Source organism: Lepisma saccharinum, chromosome 3 (assembly GCF_977018435.1).
Source record: "Lepisma saccharinum chromosome 3, izLepSacc3.1, whole genome shotgun sequence".
In the NCBI taxonomy this organism is placed as follows: domain Eukaryota; kingdom Metazoa; phylum Arthropoda; class Insecta; order Zygentoma; family Lepismatidae; genus Lepisma; species Lepisma saccharinum.
The window spans coordinates 72,967,267-72,992,427 of record NC_139231.1 but is presented as its reverse complement, the minus strand read 5'-3'; the positions used below and the strand labels follow the sequence as shown (position 1 = coordinate 72,992,427).

The following is a 25,161-nucleotide window of genomic DNA, read 5'->3' as shown; positions in this document are numbered from 1 at the left end:
AAATCATTGCTGAGTCTCTAAACATCTCCCGTGAAAGAGTTGGTGTTATTATCCACGACCATCTAGGTATGAGTAAGGTTTCAGCAAAGTGGATCCCGAAACTTTTGAACGCTGATCAGCACCGTGACAGGGTGAGGACATCCAAAGCGATTCTTGATTATTTTCAAAAGGATGCGTCCACATTTTTGTCTCGATTGGTGACTGAGGATGAGACCTGGATCTACCTCTATGATCCTGAAACAAAAGAACATTCAAAGGCATGGACCCACTCTGAGTCACCACGCCCAAAGAAGGTCCGTGTGCAAAAGACGGCAGCCAAGGTGATGGCCAGTGTTTTTTGGGACAAAGACGGTGTACGGCTAATTGACTTTTTGGAAAAGGGTGCAACTATTATAGGGGCATATTATTCATCACTTCTTGATAATTTGAAGCAGACAATTAAGTCCAAACGACGCGGAAAATTGACAAATGGAATTCTGTATTTGCACGACAATGTCTCTCCACACACTGCAGGCATTACCCAGCAAAAATTAAAGGATTTGAAGTTCACAGTTTTGGAACACCCTGCTTATTCACCAGATCTGCCCCCCTCTGACTACTTCCTATTTCCAAATCTCAAGAAATTTCTGAAGGGGGTCAGATTTGGGTCACTTTCTGAGGCACAGGATGCTGTACGTACGTGGTTTGCGGACCAACCAAAAGTTTTTTTTGGGGGGGGGTTACAACAACTGGAGAAAAGACTTAGGAAGTGTGTTCACCTCAGAGGGGATTATGTTGAATAAAAAAAATTGATTCCCATCTCTGTCTCATTTGTTTCTTGCAAAGGCTAAGAAATTACCAGCACCCCCTCGTAGTTCTGGTGCCTGAGCCGCCTACATTTAATTGGTGCAGAACTTTCTAATCAGGATATTTTTCACGACGCTCGTTCAACTTTGGTTCCAGTTAAGGGACTTGTTGCCGAAGAGGGCAAACAATTTAAAATACTGATGCACCAAAAAGAAATATTTTCAATCATTCAATCAAAGTTATTTCATTTCACCATTGCTCAATATCATCGTCACGATTGGCATTTCGAGGTCGAAAAGTGACGGGACACCTCGCTCACGAAAAACAACGGTTGCGTCCCGTTTTTGTAAATTAACAGGCAGACTGTTAAACTTTAACAGTAAAATATTGTCAATTTTACGGGAAATTCTAACAATGGAAGAAACCTCAAACATACGAAACAAGGGAACACCAATGGATGTCTTTCCTGAAGACAAAAACCAAGGAAATCGCAGGAGTAAGAACGGCTTTAAGAAACTGTACGATATTTGCAGAGCACTTAACGCTATACTGAAAGAAGCCTTTACACTTCTACCTCAGGTGCGATGGTTATAGTTGCTGACCTTGCCTGTCAAATACCACTCCCACGAAATCTCGCCTTGTTTCCGTGCTGCTCAGCAGCCATCCACCGTTACAGGCTTAATCTTTCTTCCTTTACTTGCAACACGTAACCAAATGTCTATTATCTTTATCTTAAAGAAAAAAAAAACACCTTGTCTGGAAATTATGAATGCCAAGATGGCTTCACCGGGCAGCGTCGTCGTAAAGGGTCACACGCAATCCAGATTTAAGAGTAGTGATACGAATAACATTGTTGTTGTTGCTTTATAGTGGCTCACACTGCCTATCCTTTGCGGTTTCTAGCCATCACACAAATTGCTTTTCGCAGATGACCTGAAATTCTACAGGAAAATAAGCAAACAAGATGATAGTGTTCAACTTCAAAATGATATTACAAATTTAGAAACGTGGACAATAAACAATGATTTAACACTAAATATCAATAAATGCCATTTTGTATCATATACTCGAAAGAAAAACCCAGTTGAATTTTAGTATCAAATATACAACCATACTCTAGCAAGAATTTTTTTAGTGAAGGATTTAGGGGTTATTTTTGATTCAAATCTTACTTTTAATAAACACGTAGAACAAATAATTAGTGAAGCGTTCAAGAGCCTTGGGTTCATTCTTAGAATGGGGAGGGATTTCAAGAATATAGAGACACTAAAAGTTTTGTATTATTCGTATGTAAGACCAAAACTCGAATATGCATCTGTTATATGGAATACAGACACAGCAAAGTACAGTGAAGCAATTGAAAGAGTCCAATCACGATTTCTAAGATTTTTAAAATACAAATTTCAGAAAGTTTACCCCACATTTGAACACTACGACAACCTAATATATGAAAGTCGGTTTACAAAGCTGTGCCATAGAAGAACGTTACAGGAAATAGTATTCTTGTGGAAGTTGTTAAATAACGAGGTAGATGCTGAACATCTACTCTGCCAGATAAATGTTCCAATCCCGTCGTCGAAAACTAGACTCAAGAACGAAGTTTTTCTTATAAAGAAGGCTAGATCGGAAATTAAAAAGAAATCTCCATTGTGGAGAATGTGCACCAGTTACAATAAATTGCTAATCAAGAATAACACCATTGACATCTTTTCTATGAACCTAAGGGACCTCAGTAAAGCCACTATTAACACAATAACCTAAGCTTAAACACACAATTTCCTAATGAAATAATATGTGATCAAGTGTGTGTGTGTGTGTGTATATATATATAGGAAATAATTTTAATGTATTTTATGTAGGTGTGTGTGTGTGTGTGTGTGTGTGTGTGTGTGTATATATATATATATATATATATATATATATATATATATATATATATATATATATATATATTACAGAAATATATGTAATTGTATTCACTATGTATCCTTCACATGGGCTCTGTAATTAGGTATGTACCTGTTGAGTTCGATAAATAAATAAATAAATAAATAAATCAGTAGATGCAAATAACGAACGTAAATAATTTTGTCACTGTTTCGGAGTGACCACGTTTTGCTTGATCACGCACACTTCCTGTTTGTATCAATTTCTGGATGAGTTTCACCAATGCACTTAAAAGAAATTGATCGCCTTTCAGAGTGTTGTGGTTGAAGTCAGCTGCAACTTCCCTTACATCCCGTCCACCCCAATGTAAGACGTTCATTTAGACAGCCGCCCCCCACCATCGCCGATTCGAATTTCGAAGACAAATAGTGCCAAAGGTTTGTGCATCATTTGTGCAAGGACGTGCACGCAAAAGTTTCGTTTCAATGAAAGCTATAGTGTCAATGCCATCTCGTTTCATTGCATAACAAGGAACAAACATTGCTGAATATCATGCAATTAACAACGGCAATCATTATCCTTTAACATGGAATAACTTGAAAACGATTCAAGCTATCTTAAAAAGGATCCCACCATTCGATCTTACAGAAAATTTCACATGAATTTGATGTATCACTTGCGCCTATTCCCATTCGAAAATTTTAAGTTGAATCCTAGATGGCAGACGAGTTGTGTAATATGGTCTCCTAGATAATGTACAAGATTATTTTCTCGTATAGTAATATTTGTGGACATCATATGGGTTGTTCCACACTTTTGAATCACCCTGTATAGTATTTACCATTAAACGTTAAAATACACTAGTTATAAAGTAAGAAAAATAATGGTGCCTACGCAGAGTCGTTGCAATATTTACAGTTTGTGTGTTATGAACTGAAATATTATATACAGTTGAATAAAATATTTAATTATATTTTCTTATAGCATTCTTCCTGTATTTTTGGATGCTATGTGCCTTCTTTTGGTTGAATGTTGTATGCTTCAACGTGTGGAAGACGGTCATGTAAGTACTACTGCAATCGCACTTTCTCGTACTTTTTGTTTTGAATCATAAGATACTCTAATGTTCTCAGCATGTAACTGACTGACCAACAATGTCGAAGTCTATGTTGTGCACGGATAAACAAAGCGTGACTGGGTTTACATTTTAATGTGGGAGCATAATCTCTGAAGTTCTCACGGGATCACCGAATCTCTATAGTACCACCATTCCTCGAAGAACATCATACTTTTTTTTTTCTCTCTTTGAATGGTTAGATGTTCATACTATCCTTCAACTTTCGGATTGATCTGCACTGACCAATGGAATATGTACGTACTATAAACAGAAAATACGTAATATACTAACATAAAATCACATGCGTAAACACATACAGGACATGTTGTTTCTAATATTCTAAATCTAATTAACTTATGTTCGATACCCGGTGGAGACACATTATGATCCGGATTCCGCTATAAACTGTAGGTGCAGTCCCGTTTAGCCTACCTGTGCATGAACTTAAAACAAAAAGATCAAAGCTCTAATTGGCTGACATAATTCTTGCTTGGTTACACGCAAAGGAAAATATATGTAATTACATAAATAAAATTCACGGGTTCTACTTACAACCCATTTTATACCCAAATGTTATGGTGACTTCTGTACAGCACAACAACAAAAAAAATGTAACGTGTTTCTTTTCAAATCAAAATCAATATATCTATATATATATAAAAATGGATGTATGTGTGTATGTATGTATGTATGTATGTATGTGTGTGTGTGTGTGTGTGTGTGTGTATGTTTGTTTCGGCATAACTCTCGAACGCCTGGAACGATTTCAACCAAACTTGGTACACGTATGATTTACAATCTGAAAATAAATACTGTTGGGGTAAGACACCCTTAAGGGTGGGGGTAGGAGGGGGTGACATGTATTAGTGTGGAATAAATAGTTTTCGGGGTCGCTATGATGAATAGTAACAGTCCCAATGCCGTTCAACTCCAAGTTCATCACCTATCGGGATGGAGGGTGAGAGGGATTGAAAAATAAAATGTCACAAATGACCTAGATTAGTGTCGAATCCATAGTTTTCGGAGTCTCTAAGCTAATAGGTGACATTCACAATGACCAAACTTGGTACACATATGACTTACAATCTGGAAAGAAATACTGTGCGGGTAAGACACCCCTGGCACCTATAGCGTTGGGGTGGAAAGGGGTGACATGTAAAATAATCTAAAACGACTGATATTAGTGTGGAATCCATAGTTGTCGGGGTCGCTATGATGAATAGTGACACTCCTAATGCCGCTCAACTCAAACACACCCCTGGCACCCGTAGGGGTGGGGGTGAGAAGTGGTGACATGTAAAACGACCGATATTAGTGTGGAATCCATTGTTTTCGGGGTCGCTAAGATGAATAGTGACTCTCCCAATGCCGTTCAACTCCAAGACACCCCTGGCACCCCCTAGGGGTGGGTGTGGAAAAGGGGGTGACATGTAAAAATAATCGAAAATGACCGATATTAGTGTGGAATCCATAGTTGTCGGGGTCGCTAAGATGAATAGTGACACTCCCAATGCCGTTCAACTCCAAGACACCTCTGGCACCCCTAGGGGTGGGGGTGGGAAGGGGGTGACATGTAAAACGACCGATATTAATGTGGACTACATAGTTTTCGGGGCCGCTGAGATGAATAGTGACACTCCCAATCAGTGACAGCGCAAGCCTTAAATTAGGGGGGGGGGGCTACGGATTTCGGAGTCAAATTCTCGGGGGGTTAACTAATATCGGATAAAAGGTAATTACGTAATACTTTACTATGGTATAATTTCACCAGTGACATGCTTTACAGTCAGATCCAAAGATAAATCACTGAGATGTTATGTTGCATTTTGTTCCACAGGTACGAATCTTTTATATCAAACAAAATGCAATAATTCTATTGTTTTATTTTCCTAAGCCATTATCGAGAGGAAAAATATCATATACTTACTATTCATATGAACAGTAAACAAAATACACTATAAAAAGTACACTCATTATCAACTCGCTGGATATATTTATACATACTGCACGTAACACTCTTTCTATGTAAACAATGTGAATACTTTTTTTTTGATAAAATAAGAAAATAACCACAGCAAGAAACTACGATCAGATACGTCTGTTCTTATGAGCAGCTACAACATTGTTTAAATCCAAAGATTTTGCAAGCTATTTCTCAGAGGACAGAATAAATATAGCACTAAACCTCTTATTACCATTTGGATTACGAAGGCAACACTTGATTTGCCGTAAGCAGCCTTTGATGGTGGTGTGCACATTTCAATAACACAAACCTTTTAAAGTTCGTAAAAGGCAATTTTAAATATTTCAACCATTGCAAGGAGGTGCTGAAGGGTCTTTATTTTTAGTTTCTTCCTGCCTCAGTGTGCCATAACTCTAAACCGTTCAAATTACCACAGTAGGGAGCGGCGAAAGATTGTTTCGTGCTTCAGAAAAGCGGCAATAACTTAATAAAGTAGGCATCAAATAAAGCAATGTGAGTACTTTTTTACTTACCACCCTTGAATAGAAAGTATGTTAATGATACCATTTTCTCTTCCATGATGAAATATCTTACTTTTTCTTGTTCAACAACCTGAATTCAGAACGTAGGGCTAAAAATGGGGAAGGTGCGAGAAATCCGTTCACTTAGGAGGCGCCACTCTCAAGGAACAAACATATTTTCACTACAAATTCACCTCCACTAGGAGACAAATACATTGACACAAAAGCAATGAATATAGTTGCAACTCTTGCCTGGGCAGGCATTTTTATTAGTGAAAATAATTGCTGAAGATTTAAATTAAATTTATTATGCATAAATACTGAACAGAATTGGATCAAGAGTTTTAGAAGTGCTTCGAAGATTGATTCTTCTGCACAGAATCAAGTTTGGCCACTATGGTGGTATTGCAGCAATGATTTCCTAACCTAACAAATTATAATTAATTAACATGTAGGACTAGGACTGCGAACAAGAAAATTGCCCAAGACTGCTGAATACTCGCACCGTATTTCAATGATTACTTGATTGAATTTGTATTAAGGTCTATGATATACACAGAGGCTAATCGGGAGGAGAGCTACAGCTTCTAGTGGAATTGAATTGAATTGTTTTTTTAAGTCCACTATATGTACAGATAGGTTAATCGGGACTAGACCTACAGTTTAAAGTGGGATTCGAACCACTGTGCAATATGCCTCCACCGGGTATCGAACTCGGGACCCCTTGATTACAAGTCAACGCGTTGCCATTACGCCATAGGGGAAGCCCTTCTAGTGGAATCTGAATGACTTAATGAAACGTTACCTCCACCGGGGATCGAATCTGGGACCACTTGACATCAACGCAGCAATTCTATCGCTAGACTATGGGGGCTGGGAGGCCAATTATACGCGAATATTTCCAATGTTTAGCATTTAGGAATTAGGTAGTTTGTGTGCTATTTTATTGTTTAACTTCATATTTCTCCCTCTCGAAGATTTGCAGTGATGAGGATAGGAAGGCTTGTGTTGCTACAGCCATAAACCTTCGGGTTTAAGAATGCTGGAGAATTAGTTACTTAAGAATAGATATAACGATGAAACCAATGAGAGAACATCTCTAATTCTCATGCAATTGTCGGTACTCCAAAAAGGAACTAACAAACAGAAAGGAAACATAGGGAATCATTTGTCACACTTGTTACACCTTTCAGAAATATAGTGATAAGAGTTACAAAGGCTGCCAACGACAATCAAAGAACAATCTCACAGACACTGAATACGTCCATCTTCCAGGCAGGCAGCAGATTTCGTAGCAACTTTGGCGACTCATGATTGACAAATTACTTGTTAGTATCGAATGACCAGTGGCATATTGATTTCAGAACACATCGTAATAAAGTAATTGCGATCTACCCCAACTAGAAAATGTACTTGAACATTGTACTTGACCCAATGGAAGTTTCATAATGCAAAATGGAAATTTTCGGTTGAAATGCGTTTACCGTACTACAAAAATCTAGGGGACTACAGGGGGGCTGAGGCGCGGTTTGGGGGGACTTCAGCCCCCCTAGCCCCGTCCCTGCTCCCAATGCCGTTCAACTCCAAATTCATTTTACACAATAGTTAGAATTCATTATATTCCTGTCTAATAGAAGATTGGGATAAATAAATACCCGGGCAACGCCGGGCAATCAGCTAGTTGTTTATAAAACATAACACTTCGTATTTTGCATTGCATAGTCAACTATTTAGACTACATTCTCGCGTAAACATTATGTACGTGTCTTTTTGTTGTTGTTATTTTACGTTGCTTTTGTCCACTTTAAGCGAATCGCGACGATGAGAATACTGATGATTAGATGACACAAACAACACCATGCCCAGGCAGGGACTCGAACCCGGGAACGTCGGTGAAGAGATCGAAAGTCGACCACTTAATGCACTCGGCAACCGAGCAAGCGTATATGTATCTTGTAAATAACGCCGTGCACACATGAACTTACAGTCTAAGGTACGTCACTCTGTTTCTAAATACCGAACTTAGTAAAGTGTTTGCTCTCTAATCTTTGTAAATTTGAACTGTCGTGGGTAAATCTATTTCTAGATAAGCAACAACCTCTGCCACCGCGCGATTTCTTGCATTTCTGCAGTGCAGGGTACAAAACCATCACGAACGCTTTATCTGTCAGCTGCTCTTGACTCATTCTGGAAGCGAAACTCTGCTGAAATAACAACAGCTCTTATTCGCAGCGAGTCGTTTACAACATACGTGATATATGGATGTTGTATATGTATATATGATATATGTATGTCATGTGTGAAACACCTGTTAGGTTGGCACGCACTTCTGCAGTCTTCGGGGATATTTCCGAGTTGCAATTATCTGATGCATCGGACGTATGAGACACACAGGCGACGCGAGGATGTAGAATCCAGGAGTTAGAAGCATAAAGTGCGATGTTTATAAATAATAATAATAATAATAATAATAATAATAATAAAACCTTTCCAGATTAATCGTGGCAATTAGGATCAATGATGAAGTCATGAAAATATTATGAGACAGACACACATAGGGGTTCCAATAGAAGAATTTATGTAATAGTTTATTATTACTATTTTAAGGTGCGTGTAACTAGATAAACGATTGCACAATTAAATAACATTCTCTCTCTCTCTCTCTCTCTCTCTCTCTCTCTCTCTCTCTCTCTTTCTTTATACATATATACAATGTTTAAAATACTAAAATGCTGACAAGGCAGAATTTAATGTAAAATAACACACTATAAACGTGACGTTTCAACCTTATAGCAAGGTCTTTCTCAGATTCTGGACCAAATTATAAATTATATAATTATGGATTATAATTTGGTTCAGTGTTATTTTATATTAATTCTGCGCATTTTAGTGTTATACATATATACAGCTATGAAAAATATTCCTCTCTTAGTATAACCTTATTATTTCGCAGTTCTGCAGCACATTATATGCAAGAATTTGGCAGTTGCTAATAACTATTTTTGCACATTGCAGATTCCAGAGAACCAAATTTCCAGTCAACGATTCCAGGCTGTGGTGGATCTACTTGGGGTATGGTTGGGGATGTCCACTGTTGCTACTTCTCATCGCTTTGGCAACCCACCACTCGCCTGGTTCCCACGTTCGGCCCAATTTCGGCGTCTCCAAGTGCTGGTTCCAGGGTAAGTACTATCACAGATAAAATACCCTTATCTGTGCTACTACTCAGGGTACAGCGGTTCGCGTCTGGTGTATAAGGTGCCATCAAATGAAAAGGTCCATTTCCATGTACAGAGTTTATTACTGACATTGACTACACTTATTCGCCATATGAGGTAAGGCACTTATCCCACTTGGGTACCAACTGATGAATGCCTTGGTAGAAGAAGTCCTTGGGTTGTGAGGCAAACCATTCTGTCACTGCCACCTGCAGATCTGCGTCCGACGAATAGCGGCGTCCTCCGAGGTGTTTCTTCATTGGGCTGAAAATGTGGAAATCACATTGACTCAAGTCAGGACTGTAAGCAGGGTGGTTGAGCACTTCCCAACGGAAGGAATTCAACAGGTCCTGTGTTTGAATGGCGACATGGGGACGAGCATTATCGTGCAGTAAAAGGATGCCTGTACTGAGCTTGCCAGTTCGCTTATGCTTTATTGCTGTCCGCAGATGACGCAGTCTTCCACAGTACGTGTTGGCATTAGGTGTGTCCTTTTGGAAGAAACTCCACTAGCAGGGGACCACGGTCATCGAAGAATACGGTCACCATGATCTTGCTGGCTGGTGTTGTTGCCCGACATTTCTCAGCTCGGCACAGGCATCATTTTACTGCACGATAATGCTCGTCCCCATGTCGCCATTCAAACACAGGACCTGTTGAATTCCTTCCGTTTGGAAGTGCTCAACCACCCTGCTTACAGTCCTGACTTGAGTCAATGTGATTTCCACATTTTCAGCCCAATGAAGAAACACCTCGGAGGAAGCCGCTATGCGTTGGACGCAGATCTGCAGGTGGCAGTGACAGAATGGTTTGCCTCACAACCCAAGGACTTCTTCTACCAAGGCATTCATCAGTTGGTACTAGTGTTTTCCACGGGACGAGACGGGACAGGTTTTTAAAAATTCGAGACGAGACGAGATTGATTGACCATGTGTCATGAGACAAATTAATATTTTCGAGACGAGACAGCATTTCCACGAGACTTCCACGAGACAAGACAGGCCAAAGTCTCGTCTCGTGGGCAACACTAGTTGGTACCCAAGTGGGATAAGTGCCTTACCTCATATGGCGAATATGTGTAGTCAATGTCAGCAATGAACTCTGTACATGGAAATGGACCTTTTCATTTGATGGCACCTTACATAAGACTTTAATATCAGAAGAATATGACTGACTTCAGTATCCGAATTCGCCGCTGACACCGTCCAATGCACCATTCCACCCGTGGAATCCCCGTCCCGTTCCAGTCCGAATTCGTGGCATATAGGCGAAGTTGAAATGTAAGCTTCGGTTCACTGCAGCGTTACCCTTAGCAGCAGTGATATGAAGTAGAATGCATGTTCTCTTATTGTTGTCATTCTTTGAATTGACTTTCCACGACGGAGGGCAGGTGATGGTTGGGATAGCTACACCATTACCTAAATTAAGAATAACTTGTGGTTCTTTTCATTTCCGCTTTAGTCGTTAACCCAGAGTCTGTGGACTTCTCACTAGCCATTCGTGTTTTACACTTTGGACGTCTTTGAACCAAGATTCCCGTCTTGATAGACAAGCGAGTTACTAACAAGACACTGCTTAATGGTGCACTGTACACAAATTTCATTTTCAACTGATTTGTGAAGAACCCTAATCCGCATTATTAAACAATGTCGCACTAATTCCACTTGAGATGAGTACTTTTACGCAATTCTCATTATACTAAATGTCAAATCTACTGGCGTTTGACCTTGAGAGCTATTTATGTATGCCAATCGTCTTTAAGGGCGTGTGTTGGAACGGGTGGCAATCTCATTTGCGATGTGAGCGTTACAGGAACATCAGCTATCACTGAGACGATGCCAAGCTTTGATTGTCGGTGTGTTTGCGCGTTCAACGGAAGTACAATCATCGCTATTTTCCCCCGTGCGGGTCCACTCATGACAGGGTTCTTTAGCAACCCACGTAGGGTGCGAAATCCCGGGATGGGGGGCAGGGGATAATTCCTCCCTACCAACGTTCTTGTCCTAAAATTTCCCCCCACCAAACCTTTCCAGGGGGTGAGAGTTTTTGTTCTAACAACAATTACTTTTGAAGTCGAATATACTTTACGGGAATAATATTGAAAACACACACAAAGAACGAACAACAAAGAGCCTCATTTGTAAGGACATTCAACCCAGCAATCCCCCGAACGCAGAAATCAGTCCGACTTGTTATTTCTTCTTCATTTCTCATCGCCTTTCGTCAGATACCGCAAAATATACATATAAACACATAAATAAAACACATATTAGCATGTGAATTATATATAGGAAATTATTATCTTCTTAATGTCTCTTCATGTTTGGCACTCCCCCTAGTCACGCAAAACATTCTTCGTAGCATTAGTAGTATATTAAAGTCTTCAATTTGTAATCGAATTTTGAATGAAGGCCAGTCGATATAATATATTGTATATTTTATAATACAATTATTTTTATAAAGTTGACACATATTTAATGGCATTATACACACACACATGTATGTCTGCCACCCCCCACGCACATCTGCAGTGATTTCGCACCCTGAACACCCGCGTTTAAAACAGCGTGACTGAGGTCTGGCAACATGGAGCAACTCCGATTCTTGCTTTTTTCGTACGAGCAATTTTTAGCACTTTGGAAGACTAAAGTAAACGATGGCAGCCGAACACAATTAAATCGTTGATTCGTCGCTTGCCATCTGCCAGTTCAGAAGGTTGGTCCTCAAACGGCCGCTGCGCCATGCTTAGTTTTAGTTAATTTGATACAGACAATGTCATCAAAACGACCTTAAATTAAGCCTGCTCATTGGGATGCAAAGCATTGCTCGGCAAATTGTCCACGCGTTTTTAAGGAATTATTTTTTTACGTGTGCTGGTGCAGAGGTTGTCATAGCTTGTCTGGGGTATTGTTTCAATTACTGAAGCTCTCATTACGTAAAATAGCGAAAACAAACATTGTCATGTGCAATTTGCTTGGTAATACTTATGCATACAGAACTTTAGACGTGGTATAGAGGAACATTTCGAAGGTTGTCGATAAATCACGGATCGCGACGTCAGAATGTACTTAACTTGTCAATCTGTTCATTGCCACGTTACCAAATAGTCATACAAGAGCTTAATAACTCCTGCGAACAGCTCACTAAGCGTCCAGCTTTTGTGACAATTGATACATTGATTTTACCGGCGAATTAACGGCGGATGACAGCGTCTTCCACCAGGTTCACTGATGGAGGGAGGAACAGAGGTTGAAGAGAAAGAAGAGAATTAGAGATAAAGGGGAAAAGAAAGAGAAACAAAAACGAAAAAGAGGAAAGCAGAGAGACAGACAACCCTACGACTGCCGATACTTCTGACACCCTTGACAAATATAAAATTATCTGACGACGTCAGTGCTCTCCTCTTCTCAATTGCTTTGCCAACATTGTATCCGAAAAGCAGAAATTGCTGCTTGAGATAATTTTGCAGGTCTATGCCTTATGATAAGTGGCTGCCTTCTTTAAAACAGACGACAACTCACAACACTTACTAGGGACGCCAGCATCAAAACACCCACAGACGCTGAGATAAGCATTAAGGTCAATACCCGGTGTCTGTTTCCACCTCTTCAATAGAGTAGGCACGTCATAAGGCTGGTGTTATTTTGAGGATCTGGAAATGGGAGGATGAGAGAGCCGTTCCCACCATGCACCGGCTCCCACGTCCTTAGAAGGGAAGTAGAGGAGGAGGAATGGCTCGGGACATAAATATAGATCATTGCCAAAGATCTTCTTGAAGGAATGCGTAGAAAACATGATGGACTGTTAAAAGGGAAACTCTGTTTTCGTTTTCAATCCAACTCGATTAGAAGGCGACAACTATGATTTGACTCTTACAGGCCTCTGAGTCTGAGTGGCGGACAAACGACCTTTTCTGGTAGGGGGCGCATGACATATTTCAAACTGCCGTACTCAAGGTTCAATGAAGGTTTATCGATTGTTTTAGAAGTTGTTTGTAAGAGAGAGCGCTTAAACTTAGATATCCAGGGAACTGCTGCTTACTCTTGGATTAGGTAACGATTTATATTTGTCGCTTTACAAAGACAAAGGTCCCGGGTTCTAATCCTGGAACACCCGGAGCTAACAACATCGTGTGGTTTTCCTATATACAATGTAAACTATACCTTTTACGTCAATGTATGTCACAGAGTTATTTTTTTAAAATATTTTACCACATTTCAAATATCTATGTTTTTAAAATACAATTATGGTCCTCTTTAAAGAACTATTCCTTAGTGGAGCCCCCTCCCCACTACAGATGGGGCCTGGGTCTGTAGCCTCCCTCCCAAGTCCTTCTAAATCTGAGTATGAACCCTGATTATCACGTCATTAATATGTCAATGTGTTTGTCACGTCATCAATTTCACTAGTTCATCATTCATCCTAACGGTCACGGTTAACGCAAAATATAGAAAAGCGACATAAAAACGACAAAAAAATAGATAAATGTATAGTTACTTTAGGCGCCTTGGTGGAAGGGTGAGGGGTCACTTACCATTAGACATCTAAGCGTGGCGGGGTGATGGCCAATTATTCTTTGTAAATTGACAGCCTTTATCAAACCCCAGATACAGATTTTTATTAGGGACTGGTTGAAACCAAAACCCTCCCCAAACAGGGAAATTGCTGGAAAAATTCCCCACCTGAGACACCCCGGGTCTTAAGTGTAGCAGTCAGACATCTAATAATTGTACTGTAATGTTTTTTGTACAGCTTTTTTTTATAAATTTCTGATCAACAGTTATTATATGCTGCTCTTTCCGAAGTTTCACAACACCGAATTAAGTATATGAAATTTGCAATATCCATGAGTTCAGAGGTGGCTAAATTTTTATAAAATATAAATATATGTTTGTTTCCTTGGTTTGCAGGTCGCGTGGAAACATGGGCATACTTCTACGGACTAGTCGCACTGCTACTGCTCTGCAATTTAATCTACTTTATCTTAACAGTCTGCCGACTGTACAAAGACACCAAGGACTCGCCACAGATGAACATCAGATCTCTCCGTTTTAAGTAAGTGCCCGTGTAATGTAACAGTTTGTTTTAGTTATAGTCACAGTTACTTTGCTCAAGAAGTAACTGAGTTACAGTTACTACATATTTTAGTTATGTAATTCAATTACAGTTGCTGTATTCTAAAAAAAAAAAAAATCTATGCAAAGTACTTCCGTATGCCTACATTTGTTGCAATCAAATATCTTGCGTGACGTATTTCTTTCGAGTATAGGGTTCAATCGGATTGATAAGTCCACTTTATGCACAGTAAAGCTAATCGGGACTGGACCTACAGTTTAAAGTGGGATCTGAACCACTATATGCCTCCACCGGTATCGAAGGCGGGACCCCATCATTACACGGTGACGACGAGGGTTCACTCTGAATTTCCTTGCCTGTATATTGTTCATAATTGAACATATGAACATTTTTAGAAAATCCCATGCATGCAACATGTTCACTTAAATTAATTGATTGATTTGCTTTATTTTACTTCGCTTTTTGTGCCACTTTTGGCTAAAAGATGGGGATGAGTAATGATATGATGAAATTCATAAATAGACACTCACAAACATTCATGCCCAGGCCGGGATTCGAACCCGGGACCCCTGACGTTCACTTAAATTAAAATTAGTGTATTTTTTTTAATATAGATAATCACATGCATGCAACATGCTTTACAGGATGTTATGTAGTACAATTAAACACAATTGATGCATGTGAAAAACATCCCCCACGTCACAAAAATCCCCATACACTAAGGTGGAGGTACGGTCATTAATAGAGCCCGGAAGTTTGGCAAAATGCCTCTTTTTATCTACTGGATATATTGATAAATTTTTTTCCGGATATACGTTTTTTATGTTGTTTCGAATGTTTTAGAAGCCTTTTCATTTTGCCTATTTTGCCTATTTGGGACCCCACTGCCTATTTTTAATTATAATGCCTTTTTTTGCCCTTTTCAATGAAATTGGACCATTTTTTTAAAAAATAAGTGTGTATATAAATTATTTTTCTCCCAAAAAACGTTGTTGGCATTTATTTTTCTTCCGTTTATTATGTGAATAATTTTCGCTTTATTTAAGTAATATTGAACTCACGCATGTTTCAACATTGCTGAAGGAGAGAAGTGTGAGAGAAAAGTATTTCATGCTGAGTTAGGATATTGGCTTTCGGTTAGCATTTCCTTGTGCATGATTGACTGCTGAAAACCTGTTGCAGAACATCTGCACAATTACGTCATCACGTCCAGCGTCCGTGTCAGGACGTTTTAGACAAGAAACAGCACTAATGCCCAAGGGCCTTTGCATGCATTCCAAAATCAAGTTCTCTATCTTTAGTTTAGTTCTGCACTTTGGAGGGAAACGATCGTGTATTTGTCATCATGCCGAAATTTAGTGTGCCATTAAGTGGTAAGTTACATGGTTACGTGCTTGAATTTGGTGAAAATTGAAATGCTCTTCCCAATGTAGATTTTAACATTTTGCCAGAAATTGTAGATAAAAGTAAGCGACTTCCAAATGTGCCTTTTTTGTTTATTTTGCCTTTTTTTCATTTTTAGTGCCTATTTTCCACATTATAAATGCCTTTTTGCCTGCCTATTTTAACGAAAATAAATGCCTGAACTTCCGGGCTCTAGTTATTAATGAGAGCGAGACCGGACTTACTCATAACCAAAATCTATATATTTTCCAAAAAGTCCGATACTAGCCTATATGTTTTTGGGAACAACATAAGAGTTGTGTTTCATACCTTTTATTGATCTACATGGAGGTAAGGTGTTTGGAAAACGTCCACAAACAAGTAAATCACGTCACTGCAATTGTGGACATGTTTCCACCAATTCTGAAGTACAAAAACAAACTCCTCCGTAGAAGATAATTTTCTATTCAATGTACATTTCTTCCCTAATCAAATAAGCCTAAATACTCTCTACAAGTGTTTCAATAGCTCCCACTCACTAACAACATAACCTCAAATAGTTTCTGCTTTAGTCAAGTGGCAACTATGCTAGTCAATGAAGAGGCGAATAACTGCTAGCGTAGACTGACTTATAGGCCAACTTGTATTTGTATTTTTGTTGCATAATGTCGGTTTTCGACTTCGACTATATGCACAGTAAGGCTAATCGAGACTGGACCTACAGTTTAAAGTGGGATCCGAACCACTGTGTGTCTCCACCGGGTATCGAACCCGGGACCCCTTGATTACAAGGCGACGACGCTACCACTGCGCCATCGGGGAGGTCATCATAATGTCGGTTTTCGATGTATCTCTCTTTAGATAAATTGCGGTGAGAATGAAACGTCCTTCCACTCTTTGCTTAGAATTTGATTCTAGGATGCCTGGCTTTGTAGTGCAGTGCGCTAACCATTCAGTCACGGAGGCAGGTTACGCTGTAAAACAATGGAACTCCGTGTCATTTAGCCGAAGGAGTTGGATGAGGTGGTTTCCCATATTTCCTGCCAAGCAGCGCGCAGAGAAGTGTGGCATGACCATAGAGTTGCGCAGCCTAGTATGTTATGTGTTCATTTATCCCTGCACGGCAAGGATAATAGTAGGCAAATCATTAATTCAGGACTAAAAGTGGTAAACGTTGTAAGTGCCAAAAGCGAAAGTGTTGGAAAATCTCATCGTTCAGCACATCAGCCCGTAAGAATGTTCACACTAGTGCTTCTTTACACGCCCTTTGAACTACTAAGAGGGCTACCAGCCACATTTCACGTTTACATTATAAAGCATGGCACATTTCACAGTTTAACGTGGAAAACGGTGTTTGAATTATTGTGGCACTTACAGTGTTTACCAATTTTAGTCTTCAATTCACTCTGTTTCCCGGAATGTGAGGATCAATAATTAGACGAAAGCCACTAATAAGCATAGGATAGCTTCTGGTCCAGCATAAGGAAAATACAATTCCTGTAAACACACAGAATAGAAAACTGCGTATCTGTATTGGCCATGGTTTTACATTGAGCCACTTGAAGGGAAGGCCAAGCTATGTAATGAAAGTTGATGAAGACACATGCTCCAACAGCAATTGCGAAGTGTGGTTGTCCTTGCTGTATTCATACGGTTTAATCAAAGCTGAGCAAACAACTGATGAACTTTCATGTTGCTAAGGGACAGAGAAAATGGGTTCAAGTTATCACAACCTCTTTCCACATCGTATCATAAGCACAACAACGTTTCAGAACGTAAATAAACAAATGGAAGTTGTGTGGCAAATTCAATCCATGCTAGAGCTGCCTTATTTCCAAAGCATCCTGGTCAAACCGAAGTAGCAGCTCCCTGAAAGCATGATGCATTCCATTTATTTTCAAAGCACGGATAAACAAATCAAAGCATTCTCATTGCGGGGAAATGCTCAAATGAATTGGATAGAAATAGGAGTAAAACAGGGAGACAGCCTGAGTCCCCTTCTGTTTTTTATCCTTATGAACCAGATCATCAAACAATGTAAACTAAGAACTGGGAGATAAAAAGTAGGAAATCGAAAGATGAGACCAGTAGTGCAGTCCTTTGTATATGCTGACGACATTGCCCTGTTGGCTAGGAATAGAGAAGAGTTACAGAAGCCGGTAATCGAAGGGGCGAGTACAATATAAGACAATGGAATGAGCATGAACGTGGATAACAGTGGTGGTGACAAAAGAAAGATAAACTGTACCCCGAAATATAGTGGAAAGAGAAGCGGCTGGAACATGTAAACAGATACACATACCTAGGAACAGTCATAACATCAGATGGAAGAATGGATGAAGAAGTAAATAATATATTACTAAAGGCAAACCAAGTGTACTATCAACTCAACAACACATTAATTGGTAAAAAGGAAGTAAGTGATCAAACGAAAATGATGATTCACAACACAATCTACATTCCCACATTACTGTATGGAACAGAGAGCTTGACGTTATTACCAAAACAGAATAACAGATTTCAAGCAGCGGAGATGTGATACCTACGAAGAGCAGTAGGAAAGATTAGCAGAGATAGGATTAGAAATACCACCATTAGAGATCAGTTACAGCAAAAAAAAACTATTGGAAACAACAGAAAGGCACTACAATGGCTTGGACATGTTATAAGAATGCAGGAGGATCGCAAGCATAGACAGGTGATGGAGGCTAGACCAGAAGACAAGAGAGGAGAGGAAGATCAAGAGTTCAATGGGAAGAGTACGTGGAAAAGATAGGAAAGAAGAAAGGGAAAACAATGCCGGAAGTCCGAAAACTAGCCTTAGGCCGAAAAGCGTATAGGAAGTGGATGATGGTACCCGACGCTTAATGGCAGATGGGGATGGAAAAGAAGAAGAAATAAATAAATGACAAATGTCACTTAACACAAAGACTATATTTATATTAATAATTTTTCTAAAATCATCATAGTAACCAGTAACATGACGAAAGAATATCAATATTAAATAAAGTGTACGAGACTTTTCTTCATTCTTTAAGGAAACCAATGATGATGCAAACGAGAAAATAACACTATATAATTTTTATTTTATTTTATTACCTATCCATACGAGTTGACATTACTGAAGTATATATCTAAAAACAACTTCTGTGGATTATTTTCAAACACGTACACACACACACACACATACAAAATGTAATTCTGGGTATCGTGTACAACAACTTTAAAGAAGGAAGCACAGTTTTTTGAAAACCTCATTTCGCCCAAGAATTTTATGTGAACCCAAGCCAAGTCAGGTTCCAATTATCACTTTGAACAATTTCGGGCGTAGCACGTGGCGGAAAGATCGCCGAGTTTGTTTTCATAAAAGTAGGCCGTGTTTATCCAACAAGGCCTCACTTCTTATTGGTGCATGGTTGAAAAGTAGAGGGGAACGGGCCACATACGTGGTTTTTTTTAACCCGTTCTCGTCCCAATGCATGCCAACATATCATCAAACGTGATGAAGAAAAAGTAGGTTCCGTGATTGATAATACAAGGCGCGGTTGGCAATCCTAGCGGCAAGTCACTAAGCCTGGTGGATTCACAGTGATTCGACAAGAATAATTTCAAAACAGACGGCCAGCTTTTCAAGGTCCTGGACGGTATTTAACGATAATTTGTACCCAATTTACATTACTCTCAATACTGTGGGCAAAGTCACCTCCAGGGGGAGGGTGATGTCATTGCCCCATCCTGAAAATGTATTTCGATAACATTCTGTAGAACACACCAGCTCTCAATTCTTTGCCTTGAAACAGAGTCTAGCAACTAGAAAACAGTGTTCTTGTAGTACGAACACTTCTAAGTTGTAACGACCACACTGAAAGTGAACTTATTCGATGGAACGCAGATTAGCCTGTAAATAACTACACCCACCCTATTTGCCATATTTGGCTGCATGTTAAGTCTAATCTCTCCAGCTTATTTTTTTTTCACCTCCTCAGGTCGTGAAGAACTTATTATGCATACTTTCATTTCTCTTTGTAGGTGTATGATGTACTTAAAACTATTCTTCGTTATGGGAATCACGTGGATTTTCGAAGTCATATCATATTCAGTTGAAGACGACAGTTCATTCTGGTAAGTTCACAAAACTAAATAACTAACAAAATTACAGACCTAAAAGACCTATCTAGCAGATAAAACTCTGAATATTTTTCCTTTTGATATGATTCAAATAAGCACAGTACTTGACTGATATTTTCCTTTGAAAGGTGTGAAGTAAATTCATATTGCAGGAGCTGTACAGATAAGAAGTGTGCAACAACTCACCATGTCCACAAATAGGTTTGTTGATGCAACAACATTTAATTACCTATGCCCTGCTTGGTCATGCACAAATATACTCTAGCATCTACCTTAGCCATGATCGTTGCTATAAATGGACTTGCATAACTCTTACGCAACGCGATCTTCAAGTTCGCCGTGTGAGGAAGCATTTACGGTTGCAATGGTGCAAGAAGTGACACTGCTTTTCTCGAGGACCTATCGGAAGGAGAAATTATATCTTTTGATTGTTAATAGGACTTATCTATTCAAGCATCAATTTTTATTCTCTGGCTTGAGTACAAATCGTAACAATATAAAGATCTTATCTAATAACGATACAGTCTGTCTGCGTTAGTGTAGACCGTCGACACAAGTGCGCATATCTACAGCTTTAAGTGGAACGCAGACGGGGAAGCAGGTTACTTGAAAATCATATTCGTTCCATTTCGAAATGGCCTGTTGCAGTTGTAACAACCATCACAAATCTTAAACGAGCTATAAAATAAACAATCGAACATATTCCTGTGAAATTCTGATCTGAAAGCCACAACACAGCTTCGTGCATGTTGGGTATGGATTCGTCCACTCAGGCTAGCCTCGTTTTCCGCGGTCGAAAAGAACACCTCCAGAAACTGTCGCATGGAGTGGAAAAAAATTCTAACACAGACGTAGATCGTGCTAATTTTACACCAAGGAAGCCACTGATAATTTTGTGAAATTTATGTGCATAGGCCAGTGGAATGGTCAAGATGAAACAGGGATATCCACATAAGCGTTTGGTCCCAGAAGTAAAATCATTCACTTTTTTTTTTTCGTTCTGCTAATAGCTCTGCTCAATTTTGACGTGGGTACTTTTGTCCAAGAGGGTAAAGGCTGAGCGATTCGTGGTCTCTCTGCCTTATGTAAGAGACTTCCCGCTTTAGAAAATGTGTACCAGATGCAAGATAATGTCAATGCTGTGGACAGAGTTCCTCCTGAAATTTCTTCGTGTAATAAAATTCTGAAAATTTTTACAACGAAAACAAAAAAGGCTGCAAAAAATGTAGGTAGAAAGGAGTGCGAGAACTAGAAAATATTTGGAAAACGACTTGTTGTATATTTTTCGTATTTTTCATACCTTCATCCCGGGTTCGATACCCGGTGGAGGCTTATAGTGGTTCGGATCCCACTTTCAACTGTCGGTCCAGTCCCGATTAGCCTTACTGTGCATAACGTGAACTTAAAACACCAAATCAATCAATCATTATGTCTTCGTGAAAATTTGAAACTCATGTTCCCAATTTTGACCGCCTTAGATCAAATAGTATGTGCATCTGCACATCATATCAGCATGAGCAAATTATATACAGTAAGTATCTATTTTCAAGCAATAAGTATAGATGTGACTTGAAGTCAAGGGTATGTTGCAAACGAGGCAAATTGTTAGATCTGCTTTTGCAAACGGACAATAATATGAATTTAAGAATGTGCCAATACTTTCACGTTGCAACGTTTGCTATTTTCTAACTGCTTTAAAAACCTTTACCCCCCCCCCCCCTCAGTGTAACTGAAGATTTACTTTCAATCTCAAGTGGAAATGTATAAAAAATATGTTAATTTTAGTTAGAACTATTAGGTCATTATCTCAGATGGACAGTTGTGACTGACATTTTTGCTTACATCCATCCAGTGGAGGCCCGAGGATTCAGCTCACCCAAGACCCCTTAAATCTGGGCCTACTATAACATTATCATGTTGATGAGTTGTGTGAGATTGTGAAATACGCTTATTCAAATTATGTTCTTTCTTTGTCAGGTACGTGACCGATGTCGTGAACTGCCTCCAAGGAGTGCTGATCTTCGTGATCGTGGTCTGCAGGAAGAGGGTCGTTCGAGCACTGGCCAGGAGACGCCTGGGAATCCCCTGCCCGAGAAGATGGACGTCGGGCATCGACGAGGAGTCCGATGAAGAAAGGCTGGCGGAGGAAATACAGTTATCGCAAACGAGGCAGTAGCAGTTCTCAAGCGTTTCAAATCTTGGCTCTTACCTCCACAGTGTAAATGGACTCTACCAACAGACACCTGAACATCTAAGTTGCTACAGGCATAAGGTGGCTACTCTAATAACGAAAGAAATTGATTAAAAGAAACAGTTATCTCGCCATTATATGTGGTTTAGTATAGTGGCCTTCTCTTAAAAATTTTCTTCAAATTTTTTACTTCCTTCTTCCCTCTTGATTTCTCAATGTGAAACTTCAATTCCTAGCGGCTTTTTATTAGAGATATGTCCATCTAATTCGGATTTTGAATCATGAAGTATTCGGATATCGGTTACTTAATCCAGTATTCGTGATTCAGATATCAGATCTCAGATTCGAGGGAATGTCCTCAAGGGAACAAAAACAGACCGAACGGCACTGCTAATAGGAAGGAAACGATAGAATGTTTTTCTCTTAGGAATAACAATCCACAACACCTTCACAAAAAAAAAGTGTGAAAGGGCCGGCAGTTTCGCAATGGCCTACAAGCGGCTGCACTTGAAACCAAATTTTATCTCATACTTCCTATACTGCACTAATTAGAGGCTGAGAAATAAATTCACGTGGTATATTGACGCACTGGCCTTCAAGATCGTATTTCTAAGGAAATTCAAATGTGCTACTTGTGACATCACAAGCGTAAGATGGGAGAGTTAAATTTTGCTAACCAGAGAGGAACAAAGTGTCTCAAGAATAAGCCATGCCCACACGCGCAACATTTATGGAAAGTCGCATTACAACGTTTGTGGACGTTTCGTTCCAGCTGCGCAAAAATAACTCTGGGTATAGCAAATTTTTCACGTTCAGGAACAAAATTCACCAACAATCCGAATTTGATTCCCGGAGCCAATAAATCCCTCAAATATTCATGCAATTTTCGGTCAAAAACACCCTGAAACAGAGGACAGCGATTTTTTACCCTTGTGATATGCCATAGCGCAGGTAGGGGCCCAGGCCAAGTCAAAAAATACTATTTACAACTAGACCTTTTCCGTGACATCGACACGTGTTCAGTTAAGATATCTACAAACATCAATCTGATCTGATTAATAAGAGGGTCATTATAATATTATATGGAGTTCCAGTTATACTTATACATAAAAATGTGTGTGTGTGTACGAGCGCGCGTGCACTTTACATTTGTTCCACATGTATTGTTTTATTGAAATACGCATACTTCGTCATGAACAGAAATATAACATTCATACATTCGTATGCTGAAAAATATAACACAATGCGGAATGCTTGCATTTAGTACTCATTTTTGTATGGACAAAGCAGCAAAGAGTATAAAAATTATTACAAAATGGCTTTAAATAGCTCTACATGTTGTATCATAAGGGTATTTTTTATAATGATTTTGTGCTATTTACTTTACAATTAAAGAATATGATGACGTAATTAGAAATTACGTTATTTTTAGTTTAAAATAACTTTATTGCCATTAGTTTACCTGTTTATTTGTGAAGATGTCGGATTTATATTCGTTCTTCACTTCTTCCTCACGGACGTCATGAGTGACCTTTTCTAATGGAGCAGTGCTCGAAGTGCAAATTCCTTGGTTGGTTTGGTGATACTTGGGGGGAGGGGGTGTTTATATGGTTCAATATACAGACGCAAATTGAAGGGCTCGGGTGCAAAACATGGTAAGTGACATTTTGCTCATTTCTGAGTTCATTAAGAAAAAAATGTTATTAGAAGCTATGTAGATAAATTGTATTCGTGTTGTGTTTACCAATTGCAGAATGCTTCACTGAGTCCAATGCAAATTGTATAACATGGCAATTTACTAGAAAATTGAAGGATGGCACATTTTACTTTGTAACTAAAAAATTAACAAAATGTCACTTGCCATGTTTTATACCTGAGCCCTTAAATTATCCCAGCTGGGGGAATGTTTAGCGCATTTTTTTAAACTGGGGGTGGGGGATGGTATCCCCAACCAGCGTCGGCTCCCACTTCGAGAATTGCTAAAGAGAGACTGGTCCGAGGCCGCAACTATAGAGCGACAAAAAAAAAAACCTTCGGCCAAAAGTCTCCGCGCACCTTACTCTCCATCGGTTCAACTCGGGCCATAAGGAAGCATGCTCCACTCTACCATTCCCTCCACGCGACGCGGTAGTACGATGCACAGGAGACGCGGTTCTGCGCAGGCTCCTTTGCCTGTGGTTCACTATACGTAGTGTAACCCTCTGTGGTGATTTGGGTTGTGTGTGCATGTTCCTTCATCAATCTCATGTAAGCAGTAAGTAGCATTTATTCTTGTTGCGACTAGCCAAAAAGTGGCGAAAAGCGAGGTAAAATAAAACAAACCAGTCAGCGATGTTGTTTTGTGAAGACTACCCGTTTAAATGTCTTCGAACCCTCCCTACTATTGTTGTCATCATCACTTATTGATTTAAAATTCTTATTACATGCAGAACTCTGTATGCATTACATCGAGGTTGAGGCACTTCGAAGGCGCTTCGATTGACAAAGTTGAACGTGCAATTTTGGTTTATTTTAAATGAGCGTGTCTCTCTGTTTAATTTATATATTTTAGCAGTGTTTGGAAGTAGCAGTTACTTTCTATTTAGGAATTTTAACTACAGCTACCTAATTTTAAAAGGAAGTAACTGTAACAGAGTTACTTTTCTGCAACGATATTAACAGTTATTTCTACAGTTTACACTTTTTTCATTTGAGTTTTTTTTAAATTTTAAGTCGACTTTATGCACAGAAAGGTTAATCGGGACTGGGCCTACAGTTTAAAATGGGATCCGAGCCACTATATGTGCCTCCACCGGGTATCGAACTACATGGGGACTTATATTATGCATCAAAGAATAATTAAACGCACGTAAGTCATATACTTATTTTATTATAATTAATGCTCAATGATT

General features: G+C 39.3%; 2 protein-coding genes across 2 annotated transcripts in view; one reads left to right on the top strand and one right to left on the bottom strand.

Annotated features, from left to right (window-relative positions):
• LOC145985133 (putative G-protein coupled receptor Mth-like 1) overlaps positions 1–23,687 on the top strand; it is a 43,556-nt gene extending 19,869 nt beyond the window's left edge. Inside the window, exons 4-8 of the mRNA XM_083118778.1 lie at positions 3,658–3,736; positions 9,290–9,456; positions 14,403–14,547; positions 19,981–20,073; positions 22,057–23,687. Of these exons, the coding sequence (XP_082974904.1) occupies positions 3,658–3,736; positions 9,290–9,456; positions 14,403–14,547; positions 19,981–20,073; positions 22,057–22,255 (683 nt within the window). The 3' untranslated portion in view covers positions 22,256–23,687. The remainder of the gene's footprint in view (positions 1–3,657; positions 3,737–9,289; positions 9,457–14,402; positions 14,548–19,980; positions 20,074–22,056) is intronic.
• Positions 1–25,161, bottom strand: part of LOC145985130 (RNA helicase aquarius) — a 195,012-nt gene that overhangs the window by 86,867 nt on the left and 82,984 nt on the right. The gene's annotated exons all lie outside the window — the stretch shown is intronic.